The 12,178-nt window shown below is 55.9% G+C and overlaps 4 protein-coding genes across 4 annotated transcripts; 3 read left to right on the forward strand and 1 right to left on the reverse strand.

Annotated features, from left to right (window-relative positions):
- Nucleotides 1-1,034: 1,034 nt before the first annotated feature.
- CH63R_08180 (GTPase binding protein Rid1) lies at nucleotides 1,035-3,557 on the forward strand (the record flags this gene model as incomplete). The annotated part of the gene is made up of 2 exons (XM_018303154.1): nucleotides 1,035-2,539; nucleotides 2,591-3,557. The coding sequence occupies 2 exons, from the start codon at nucleotides 1,035-1,037 to the stop codon at nucleotides 3,555-3,557; spliced, it is 2,472 nt and encodes an 823-aa protein (XP_018157932.1).
- A 1,545-nt stretch (nucleotides 3,558-5,102) lies between these two features.
- CH63R_08181 (DlpA domain-containing protein) lies at nucleotides 5,103-5,852 on the reverse strand (the record flags this gene model as incomplete). Its single annotated transcript, XM_018303155.1, has 2 exons — nucleotides 5,103-5,378; nucleotides 5,439-5,852. The coding sequence occupies 2 exons, from the start codon at nucleotides 5,850-5,852 to the stop codon at nucleotides 5,103-5,105; spliced, it is 690 nt and encodes a 229-aa protein (XP_018157933.1).
- Nucleotides 5,853-8,799: 2,947 nt separating this feature from the next.
- On the forward strand, nucleotides 8,800-10,880 carry CH63R_08182 (WW-domain ligand protein; the record flags this gene model as incomplete). The annotated part of the gene is made up of 5 exons (XM_018303156.1): nucleotides 8,800-8,855; nucleotides 8,906-9,064; nucleotides 9,222-9,397; nucleotides 9,588-9,759; nucleotides 10,481-10,880. The coding sequence occupies 5 exons, from the start codon at nucleotides 8,800-8,802 to the stop codon at nucleotides 10,878-10,880; spliced, it is 963 nt and encodes a 320-aa protein (XP_018157934.1).
- Nucleotides 10,881-11,091: 211 nt separating this feature from the next.
- CH63R_08183 (WW-domain ligand protein) lies at nucleotides 11,092-12,004 on the forward strand (the record flags this gene model as incomplete). The annotated part of the gene is made up of 2 exons (XM_018303157.1): nucleotides 11,092-11,373; nucleotides 11,447-12,004. 2 exons carry the CDS (start codon nucleotides 11,092-11,094, stop codon nucleotides 12,002-12,004), a joined length of 840 nt encoding a protein of 279 aa, XP_018157935.1.
- Nucleotides 12,005-12,178: the final 174 nt, after the last annotated feature.

The raw sequence follows: 12,178 nt of genomic DNA on the forward strand, positions 1-12,178 counted from the left end.
ATATCGGTCGGATAGAACTGGCTGGGTAGAACTGACCGAGGCAGTCAATAGACACACTATTAGACGTGAGGCATCAGGAAAAGCTAGAAACGGGTGCAACCCAGAATAGAGAACAGTTTCCTTAAGCTTGGTGTTGTTTCCGTCGGGATTGATGAGCAAACCCGGGACTGACTGTTGCGGTTCAATCCGAGAGAGCCAAGCTCGACTGCTTCATGTGGTTGGTTGGTTGCGACACAGAGAAGCATCGGGGGCAAACGACAATGAAAGAGAACATCAATGAAAACCAAGCCCAAAAAAGGAGCAAAAGAGACCAGAGTGTCTGTGCAGTAGTAAGTCTTCACTGCAAACCGAGTCTCCGCACAATGACCGAGTTGGCCGGAGAGTGATCCCCACTTCCTGCCGGCCCGCCCCGCACCCTCCAAGGAAGAGAAAAAAAAACACCCTAAGTGACAAACCCAACTTCTGAAAGCTGCAAGCGCGTTGACCGATAAGATATTGGGGTATGGGGGGCCACCTAGCTCACTGCAGTGACGGCACAACGGGGCCAGGACCCACCGGTGTCGTCCCGACAACCACGCTAGCGTAAACAATCTCCACGCCCGCCCCCCAAGCCAGTACCAGTACCACCACCTCAGCTCACCGACACGACCATCCCATCCCATCCCATCCCAGATGACCTTCCCCCAATCTTTCTTATTGCTACGACAGAAAAAACATTCGCAAACGGGACGTAGTCTGGCTCTGAGCCATCTCCCCTAGCTTGCTTTACTCTACCAACAGCCTCTTTTTTCCCCATCTCCCGTCTTTGTATCCCCCAAACATGGTATAATCAGCAAGAGAACGCATCCAAAACAGCTGCCGGGGCTCTCTCGTCTCTATTTCATCACAAAAGTATTGGAATTACCGGTTTGTTCTCATTGCTCGAGCAACATCGCACCCAGAGAACCGACATTCCATCCGACACATTGTTTTCATCCCCAACCCAACCAGCAGAACCCTGTCTCGAACATTCCCGCCCCCATTTTCCCTCGACAATGGGCTCCGCCGCCGAAGGAGATAACAATGGAGGAGGCCGCCCAAGGTCCTCGGTCCTGAAGAGCTTCATCCATCGTCGTAACCAGTCCGAGGGCTCTGCGCTCTTCACCTCGCCGCCCTCCGTCCAAATCACCACCACTCCCGCACAACACATCCAGGCCACATACGCCCAGCTCGAAGGCAGAATGCCGCCCCCTCCCCTCCGTACCGAAGGCCTGGGGGCCCTGGGGGAGCTCAACAACTTTCAAAAGGATCCCATCCTGCGTTCGCCCGGAAAAGAAGACGACCGCCGCGACCGATCCCGCTCGCCCACAAAATCCGCCTTCAGCAACATGTCATTCAAGTCCCTGGCCAAGGAGGCCCGCAAATCACGCGAGGTGTCTCCCGAGAAGCCCAAGAAGACGAAGTCGACCACGAACCTGGCAGGTTTCCTGTCGAGGCCCCGATCCACAATGTCCCTCAACAAGAACTCGAAGGAGGAGGAGGAGCGTCGCCAGGCTAAGGACAAGGAGAACCGCACGCCCCCGAGCTCGACGTCGAGCGCCGACATGACGGGTCCCGCGCCGCCTATCTACGCACAGTTCTGCAGCCAGGATCTCGGGAACACTGGGCTGCGCGGCAAGGCATCGTTCGACGCGAGCAGTGGACGATACGGGAGCGATGCCTCGAGCGAGATAAAGAAGCAGAGACCAAAGTCATACCATCCGTCCACCGCAATCTCCGAGCACAAATCGACATCGGATCTACGCAGCAGACCCAAGATGGACGGCCGCGAGCCTTCTGCCTCTGAAAGAATCAAGAGCAAAGTGCAACGGCCGAAGCTCTTTACAGCCTTTTCCGCCATGGGACACAGCACAAAGTCCAAGGGGTCGGATGCCTCTTCCGAAAAGGCCATCGACCCAAAGGAGATCGATACCCATCTGGAGGCCATGCTCGACCGTCGCAACATCCCCGAGAATCAACGCTACAAGATGCGTAGCTTGGCCGACACGATCAAGATGGAGTTCATCCGACAAGATTGGGCGGAAATGGCCGCCAAGGAACAGGCAGGCGCCGCCGACAGCAACGAGCCTTCATCCGCAGTGACCGGAGGCTCTGACCGCGACGAGACCCAGTCGAAGCGATCCCGCGGAAGAAGCTTCACTCTTTCGCGCAAGAAGGAGCCTGTTTCCCCGACGAAGAAATCCAAGGGCGACGGGAGCTCGATCGGCCGCCACTTCAGAAGCAAGTCTTCCGAAAGCGTGGTGAGCGAGCGACCAACATCGGCCGGCTCGACAGCAAGCAACGGCATTCTTTCTAAGATCAAGTTCGGCCAGGGGCCGGGCGACTACGTTTCCTACCTGCGGAAGGTGCAGAAACCGGAACTGGTTGAGGTCGGGAAGCTGCACAAGCTGCGTTTGCTTCTGCGCAACGAGACCGTTTCCTGGACAGAGGACTTTATCCGCCAGGGCGGCATGCAGGAGATTGTCGGGTTGTTGAACCGAATTCTCGCCATCGAGTGGAGGTAGGTTGCCGTCTTCTGGGTTCGCGCAAGACCGGTGCTAACAGATAATAGAGAGGAACACGACGATGCCCTTCTCCACGAGAACCTGTTATGCTTAAAGGCCCTCTGCACCACAGCACTGGCCTTGCAATATCTCCACTCCATCCACGAGGACCTGTTCCCCAAACTCCTCCACATGCTGTTCGACCCCGAAAAGAAGGGCCCCAGCGAGTTTACTACACGCAACATCATCACGTCAGTGTTATTCACATATATCGAAACAGCCGCTCCCGTCGAGCGGATCGCTCGTGCTCAAAAGGTGCTCTCGTTCCTGCGAAATCCCCAGCCCAAAGAAGAAGAGAGACCCGTCGGCTTCGTGCTGGAAATGCGAAAAGAACGCCCCTACACCGTCTGGAACAAAGAGGTGGTCAGCGTCACGAAGGAGGTCTTCTGGATCTTCCTGCACCACCTTAATGTAATTGCGCTACCCTCCGATATGTCGACCAGGGGCGGCGTGCCGCTGACCACCATGACGAACGGCGCCCAAGATCCGTACCTCTACATGCACAGGCACTTCCCCTCGGAGCGCCCGCCTGTGCCGGCAGCGCCCTACGTCGGCGGGGTCGAGTGGGACGCGACCAACTATCTCGCCTCTCACCTGGATCTCATGAACGCCATCATCGCGTGCACGCCCACGACGACGCAGCGCAACAACCTGCGCAACGACCTGCGAATCTCGGGCTGGGAGAAGGTGCTCGGCGGCAGCCTTCGGCTCTGCAAGGAAAAGTTCTATGGTTGCGTTCACGAGGCCCTGCGGTGCTGGGTCGCAGCCGCCACCGAGGACGGCTGGGACGCCCGCGACGTGCGATACGGCCCGCCTCCCGAGTCGCGGAGCGCTAGCCCCGCGAAGACGACAAACGCGGCCCAGAAGGCCAAGCAGGCCGAGGCGCCGCCCAAGATTGAGATCCCCAAGCTGGATTTCGGCTTCGACAACCACCGCATCACGCCGGTCCAGGACAGAGATATTTGGTTGTCGTGAGGGGTAGCGACCATACTACACATACCCAGTAGTAACAGGGGACGAAGAGAACGTCAAAACACTCTCGGAGACGGTTGGGACCTCAGCAGCATACCCCCTTCACCCCGCCCTCCAACCCTCTCCGAGAGACAATTGTATATCACTGCTACAGGAAGCGCGAAAAAGAAAACAGGATGTGGGAGACGACGATGCGTATGTTGTCTAGGGCTCCCTCAGTGCCAGAGTGTCTTCCTCAAGATTGTCAACGCAGGCAGGCGAAGCACACACCCCGCTCCCCCCCCTCCTCTGTCTTATTGTCTCACCCTTGCTCCGACTGAGATGGAGCGGGCTTATCACGGGGTGTGGTCGCGAAACCAACGGTGCTGCTTGCCTTGCGGAATTTAGGTTGGATCAAGGAAAGGGGAAAGGAGTTGTTGTTTTTTTCTCTAGTTCTTGTACCGTTTTTTCTTTTTCTTCTCTTCGTCTTTTCCAACCTCCTTCCCCCCAAAACGTTGCGTCTCTTTCTTATTGTCATGCATGGGGGACGGGGGTTTATGGGGGAGAGAATTGTCTGGCTTATACAACATCCATGCTGCCTAATGCTTCTTATGAAGGGCACGTTTATGAATTGATGATCATCATACATAGAAAATGCATTTTTTTTGTGCGCTCCGCTCGTTATTAGTAACCGACGCCGCCCCCTCCCTCCTTACCCTTCTCCTCGTCTCCCAATGTGCCGTGCCCTTCGTTCTTCGTGTCTCTCCGTATGTGCGTTTGTGTGTGGGTGGGTGTGATGACTGTTTGCTCCTAAGCGAAAGATGACGGGATTGATAGGTACCACGAGATAACACTCACAACGAGGGAGCCATTTTGTACTTGTGGAGGGGAAAAGAGGGTTCGTTCGAGGGACAAGAGTAAATGTGAAATCTGACAGACTTGTCGTTGGGTAAGTTCAAGAAAGGGGGCTTGGTGGTCAGCGAGCCGAGCGAGGGGCACGGATGCCGAACAAGCCGTCTCCGAGCTTCCCAAGGAGACGAAAGAGACATTGAGAGTTCCTCAGGACTGGGAGGGCCTGGGGCATGGGGAGCTGGGCATAGCAGCCAGCGGATGCGTTTGGTCGGCAGATGAGCTGCTGTTCCGGTGCATGATTCGCGAGTGGGCCAGGGGGAGGGGGGTTCTCTTTGTAAAGAGGACGGGGATGGTCCAAAAGCCATCGGTGGTTGTAGAGTGCCAGGTGGGCTCGGGGAGGGGGGTTAGTGGCGAGATAACGGGCTATGCATTGCACTGCTCCAACGCTTGCGCACCCCCTCTCTATCCAGGTCCTTGGATCTAGGGTCACAGGCAACGAGATATTGACCTTGGATACAAAACCTCTGTGCAGTGGCACCGCCAAGCTCAACGAGTGCGTGCAACGCGTTGGCTCGGCCGCGGCTGTGGTTCGTCTTCATCTGTGGCCAAAATATAAATGCCGAATTCGTTTGGTTCGCTCATAAAAACAACGTTTCCTCATCAAACCCGAGAGCTACTGCGACGCGAGACATTTACAGGGGAACATCGGCGGAGTGTTCAGAGGTTGTTCCGATGGTTCTTGAAGGCGTCGTGGACACTCACACCCCTGAGCACGTCCTCCTTAACCTTGTCGTCAGCGGCCGTCAGCTTGGGGAGGAGCTCCAAGACCTGGTCGATCTTATCCTTGGGGATGGCGACAACGCCGTTGGCCGGGTCGGCGAAGACAAGATCGCCGGGGTTGATGACCGTGCCGTCCACGTTGATAGGAACTTGCACCGCCCAAGGTGTACTCTCTGCACCTGCGCCAACGGTGGAGAATCCTCTGGTCCATATCTGGTTTGGTTTAGTCACCGTCGGTCAGGGTAGGAGGCTTGCAAGTTTGGTCCGACTCACGGGTATGCCCGTACTGGCGAGTTCGCCCAGGTCCCTGGCACGGCCCACGACGACCACCGCCTTCGCTTGGCGAACTTTCATCCTGACGGCCATGATGCCCCCGCAGACGGCATTCTTCTGTCCATCAGGCTGTCTGATGATGACGACGGTGCCAGACTGGGTCATGTCAGCCCAATGGGTGTCTTTGGGAATGTTGGCCTGGGGCGAATCCAGCATCTCCCCCTTCCGAGCAAACAGGATCGTCGACGCTGGTGCTATGATGACGGGAGCATCAGCGGCGCTTGGTCGGCCCAAAAGTTGCAGGTCGGGCAGGAAGCCAGCTCCAGGGACCTTGAGCTTCACAAGTGCATCTGATATGTCACAGGCGGTGAACTCTCGGAGAGCGGCGATCCGGGCGTCGTCAGCATTGGCCATGGCGATCAATAAACGAAGGAACTGAAGTGTTGTAGGCGAGAAGGCAAACTTGAGGCGACGTCGGGTCAAGGGGGCAGCTCCTAAGAGACTGGGATGTGTCAGGAATTATTCAAGGGTGAAGACGTAGCGAAGGATTTTAAGTCGCAATGGCAGCATCTACTGGCGTTGGCTTTGAAGGATGAACGTTGGCATGGCTGGGGTTCGGGTGATGTTGGATGCTCGGCAGCCGCCGAAGACTCGCGCGTCCAATCAGATAGTGTTCCAGATCAGCACGCGTGGGCTGCTTTGGTTGAATGCATGTTGGAGGTTTGTTGCTCAGTGGGGGAACTGCATGCGGGCGGTGGGCGCGGTGCAGTGCGTTGGGAAGAATGCGGTACCATCTTGGCAGTTGTGTTTCCAACCTTTGTCGACTGCAGACACGTTGTTTTGGTAGATGCAGCAACTTTGTTCCGAGATCAGGACTGAGTTCCTCAGACGATGAGAGAGGAGAAGAAGCCAACGGCCCCCGTTTCAAAGGTGCGAAAGTTACGGTAGCGACCCAGGCATACGATCCATTTACCGGGTCTAGGGAACGACGCGGCAAAAGAGTTTGATGCAGGTTTTTTTTACCTACTTTGTGCATCGTAGGTAGGCAGGATTATGTTGGTGAGACCGGTGGAGTTGAGGTGCAGACGTCGAAGTGTACCACCATACCTACACTAACGATTCAGTTGACCATTGGCCTATTTTCTCCGTATTGTATGTGTAGCATTGTCCCTCACGTATGGACACGTTGTGTCGCAGTGTCGGGTGACCTTGGCAAGACAGGAGATGCTGGTGCGCATCATCCATATCGAGTAGAGTGGCATTTGACCAACTGTTCTTCAGAGATGGAGCGAATATTATGGTCCGTCACGGTCAACAGAGCTTTTTCGAAAGTGATGATAATGGCATTGTGTGCGCTCGCTTCTGCTGCAGCTCATGGCCTGCGCCACGCGAACTTTTGTAGGAGGTGGATTTAAGCAGACAGAGAAGCTGGCAAGTTGCAGACCAAGTGGTTGATTGCTAGTGTCCGAGAAGCGATCCGTCGGATCTTGTCTGCGTGTTCCTATGAGATGGCAAGAAGATCCGGACCGGCGGTCAGTAGGTGGGTAGTCAGTATCCGTAGCCAAGGCGAGAAATCACTGGATATCGGATGTCGGATGTTGGGGGGAACGAAGGGGGTTCTAGACTCGGGTGGAAGGAGTGCGCGCTTGATAGGCCAATCCACAACGCTCCTTCCTGCATTGCATCGATATCTGTCTGTCTTGTCGTGACCTCACGTGGCGATAGAGTGCAAGTGATTGCGAAGTGTCCACATGTCCCTCCGACGGAAGGAGCTTGGCGATGTCGGAAGTTTCGTTCCTTCCGTGCAATAATCAATCTGCTCGGTCATTATGACCGGATATTCTGCCTGTTGAGGTGAGGTATGTGGTAGGTACCTTCCTGCTGTATACCTAACTGGCTGTAGGCTGGCCAGAATGTCGTTGAATTTTAGCAAGTGCGCCTGAGAGGGGGAGGGTAGGATGGACGGTGAGGGGTAAAGATGTTCCTTGCCATACGTTTCATGCAAAGGGGTACCACAAAGTGTGCCTACCTATGTATCACCAGCACTGCACCACTGCCTGCCTCCCCAACCTCGGCAACGCCAGCATGGATCGAGGTGACACAACGTCCCGCGCCGTCGATGGACATCTCCAAACATTGACGCCGCGACAATCAACCCTCGCAATCATGTCTTGTCTCCCCGCGACGCCCAGCCCCCACTGTCATGGCATTCAAGCCTTTCTATTCGTTGTCAGTGCAATACTGGCCTCACAATGAAAATACCCCTCATTCACCAGGACCAATCGCCGCGCCACGAGATAGCGAGTTGGCGGCCACTCCAACGGCATGACATGGCGCCCTCGTCACCGGCCGCCCACGGCGAATCGGCTCGGGGTGATGGTGGTGGTGATGGTCAGTCCAGAGCACTCTATGCCCCTGGCTCCCGACAGAGCCCCCGGCACTGATCTCCGTTTATTACCGGGTTCCCAGCGGTACACACCAGATACGCTGGCAAGCAAGGGGGATTCGGGCAGGCATGTTGCCGAGCCCGCTCCGCCGATTCGAAGCCTACAGGCACAGCACTCCTTAAGTCTGGCGCTTGCCCGCAACTTGGACCTTGGGCCTGGACAACCGTGGTCACTGAGGAGCCTAGGTCCTGCTGCTGGACGCCCCGATTGCATGGCAAGTCCCGTCCCGCTGAAGATCGTTCCGCTTTTGACGGGAAACGGGATCAATGACAAAGTGCTCACTGCCTAGGCCTGGACCATTTACTGTGTATTGCACAGCCAAGTGCGACATCGACTATCCCGAGTAGTTCCGCTGACTCGAGGAAGACGCCTTTTTCATTTTTTCTTTCTTTTTCTTTTCCCCTCCTTTCCTCGCAACGAGCCAAACAAACGACCAGAATGTCTCCATCTGGTACCCTCCTCTCCGCAAAAGGAAAGAAAAGGGGGGTCCAAGAATCAACGAGGCATATGCCGCGCTGCGCGCTGCGTTGTCTTGGGCGTCGATAGTCGAAGAATTCAGTGTTACTGAGCACCGACAACCAGGCCCATCTTCAGGCATTAAATAACACAACACGGCGTAGTCATCATTTTCTGCCTTGCTGGGAAAACCGACGAGACGAACCGGGCAAGCCTCTAGAGGATTGTCGTTGCAGTCCCTAAGGTGAAGGCGGCTCACCGAGGCCATCCGGGCGGGAGAGCTCCCAGGAGGCTTTGGTTTTAAGACGAGGGTTCCTGGCTCGAATTGGGTGTAAAATGATCGGCGCGCCTATCTCGAGATCCCTGGTCTACATCAGTGCACGCTGTCGCTCTGTCTGCCTGCCAGTCTGTCTGGCTCTGGACCTCAACTTGGTCGACTTGAGGAGATGTCCAAAGTCATGGCTGAAGTTACGACTGCTACTCGCAACTTTGTGCAGCAGCAGCAGCAGCAGTAGTATGTATTCGTAGACTACCAAGAACACCAAATACACACCAGCTGGCCAGCCACAAACAGCCATTGATGCAGCGTACGAACAACGGCCTCTTCGCTTGTGGGCATGGTCCCGTCGCTGGATCCTTGATCGAGTCTGGCTGGGGCAAGGCTCCCCAGGAAGAGGTAGGGGGCATGTTGGACACCTTTTCCACATCTGCGCCGCCTAGCAGGTAAACCTCGAACGGATCAGATCAAGTACAGCGTCGATTGGGCCAACTGCAGGACGACGTCGCCTCAAGCTCTGCAAACCTGTGGAATTTGCATTGAACGGACTGGTCCCAAGCCTGCTGCTGCTGCTACTGCGTGAACCGATGCACGCGCACAGAGTTCCCTTCTTGGTCCCAAGATGGCTACATTGGCTGCAGTAGTAGCACAGGGCCACTGCAGCCAACCCTGGCCAAACGCCGAGCTCATTCGTCCAGACTTGGGGTCCTGGGCTGCAGCAATTCTGACCAGCAAGGCCCATGTCGCTGGCACCTCAATCCACACCTGCGAGTCGCTACGTACATGCACAAGAGTCTAGGAAGACGGGGGCACTTCTGAATGGATACTCCAGTCCGGACTTATCGTTCTTCACGCGGATTCAAGCACTAGCAGCAAGCAGCAGACGTAGATGGTAGCAAGGCATCTGAAGCAGGGAGCAGATACCTCGCGAGTTTCCTGCTCATCTGCTATAAGAAAACACCGAAACAGTTCGACGCAGCAGTCAGACACTCACCCGCACGCAAGGTACCGAAGCGAAGCTACCAACAGAGCTGGACAACTTGTGCAAGATACCCAAGACCTTGGCGGCAATCACAATTCAAAGGTGCCCGCAAAACGTAGGACGCGACGCAACGCAACGCTGTGCGACAACAGTTGAGAGGTCAGTTGGAGACTTTTTGGAGACGGCCTCTCTCACACGCCCACCCCGCCATCGATCTCAGCACTTCAGCCATCACCAGTCGAAGTTATTTGACCCCCCGCTCACGCAGCCAAGCCAGCAAGCAAGCAAAAACAACACACGTACAAACTTACAGGCTAGATGGAAAGTACTTCTTTTACTCTCGTTTAGTCCTGTCGGTCGACCGACCTTATCCGCGTTTTACTACACAGCCATGATCCATCTCACTTGGGATTGATGACAAAATCCTCCACCGTCACCCCGTTCTGTCCCCGTCCTATCACACCATTGCCTGGCTTGTCACAGAACCCCTCCCCCACCTCTATACCCTACGCATCCGAACTTCCCCAGCCACCGTTGACCTGCTAGCCCCGAGTAGCTGCCGCAACCTGGCCCTTCCTCGATGTCTGTTTGGTTGACGTCTGTTCCGACTCTGACTCTCTCTCCCTCTCACTCACTTCTTCACTCACTTTACTCCTCCCGTCTGGCCCGCTCCCCTGTTCGCCTGCCTTCTACGACATTCACTGCTTGGGCCTTGCCGCGCCTTGCCTCGATCAAGCACAAGGTACCTTTAACCTAACCCTGCCGACCTCGTACACTACCTTGGTCCTCTTACCTACTTTCATCCGTACCATACCAAACCTGCCTGGCCTTGCCTCGCATTGTGCCTTGCCTTAACTTCCCTTACTTATCCGCCCTCCAGCTATTCTATCTACCTTGACCTGACCCTAACGCTACCAGCTCTGTCTGCATCCTTCCCCCCTTCCGCCAGCGTCGCTCTCTTCTTTGCCCGTCTCGACCTCTATCAGACAGCAGCAGCCGCCCTCACCACAACCACAACCACAACCACCACCACCACCACCCGCCGACGCCGACGCCGCCTCCGCCGCTGCCCAGAACGCGACGCCCTTTTCCCTCAAAGTACCTCCCCTGTGCCTGTGTCCATTGCCAGGGATCCACCCCACCACAAGCATCCAGATCTCCGAAGCTTCTCTGCAAGCCCTGCCGCTACCGACCACGCCCACTCCTACGCAACCCTCAACTCGCTGAGACGAACTAGGAAGCTCTGCGCTGCAGCTGCTCGCCGTCCAAAATGTCAATAAAGTACGTCCCTCCATGTCCCGTCTCCTTCTATGCTCTTTCTTTCCCTCTCTCTCCCTCTCCCCCCTTCCCTTCATCTTCCTGTCATCCCACGCTGTTCGAGCCCCTCCATCGCCGCCGGAGCCATCCCGGTCAAAGTCCGTGGTACCCCCGCCATTAACTTTGACCTGATCGCTTCTCTTGCTGGCTCCCACCCCACACTTCCCGTCCATCATGACGGACCAATATCTGCAAGAGCAGCATGCCCTTACCATTGCCCGCACCGTCCAGAGAGAACGCCAGCTCGCCCAGGCCCGTTTAGATTCTGACCATGGCGACAGTTGGGTCATGATTACCCAGGCTGGTGAAATCAACCCTTTGCCTCACGAACACATCAGACACAGGTCCAACGCCAAAGTCAGCCTCGAACTGTCGGTCCCCAAGTCGCTACAGCAAGGGAGGACGCCGTTTACACGCAAGAGTGATAATGGCACAGCATACATCACAACACAACGGGTACGCAAAGCATTGCATATCTGCCCCCCTTAGTGACATGGCGCTAGGGCGGTGACTGACGACCGTCTTCTAGGTCATATACATTCCTGCAAAACCAACCCCCGAGTTCAAATCGTTTCATGCGCCCATTTTGAACTGCGCCGACTCGTACGTGGGCTCACCATTCTTCGGCGCATGGTTTTGGTCCGCCACCGTTGTACCGGTTGCTGGAGGCGGCGTGCCTGCCGACATACCGAGGGTTGAGGTGAAGCTAAGTTTCAAGGAAGGCGGCCACAGCGAGTTCAGGCAGCGGTTCGAGGAGTTGAAGGAACGACTCGAGCACGTCAGACGTCTACAGCAGGAGACGGGACAGTCCGTCAACATCCCGGACGAGCCGCTGCCGGCATACGAGGCGACTGAAGGCGGAGGACCTCCTAGCAGTGCTTCTTCACAACCACAACCACAGCAACAGCAACAGCAACAGCAACAGCAAACCCAGCGGGAACAGGAGCAATCGGTCGGCCGGACGGTCAGCTCCGGCAGTCAAACCCGGCGCCCAGACGAGCCGCCACCAGATTACGAAGAGGCGCAAGCCCAGACGCTCAGCATGCGGCTCGAAGACCACGTTCGCGAGGAGTCTGACAGAGCATAGTATTTTCTTGGTTGGAGATTCGTCACGGCTCATGAATAACGCTTTTGCATCGATACCTTGACTTTGGCTTGCCACACCTGTACTTTTTTATATACATAGCATCCACACCAGCGGCTGTCGAATTCTGTGTTTCTCGATGAAATGGCAGTGCTGAAATGACGGGCATGTCTTGAA

This window comes from Colletotrichum higginsianum, chromosome 5 (genome assembly GCF_001672515.1).
Source record: "Colletotrichum higginsianum IMI 349063 chromosome 5, whole genome shotgun sequence".
Lineage (NCBI taxonomy): Eukaryota > Fungi > Ascomycota > Sordariomycetes > Glomerellales > Glomerellaceae > Colletotrichum > Colletotrichum higginsianum.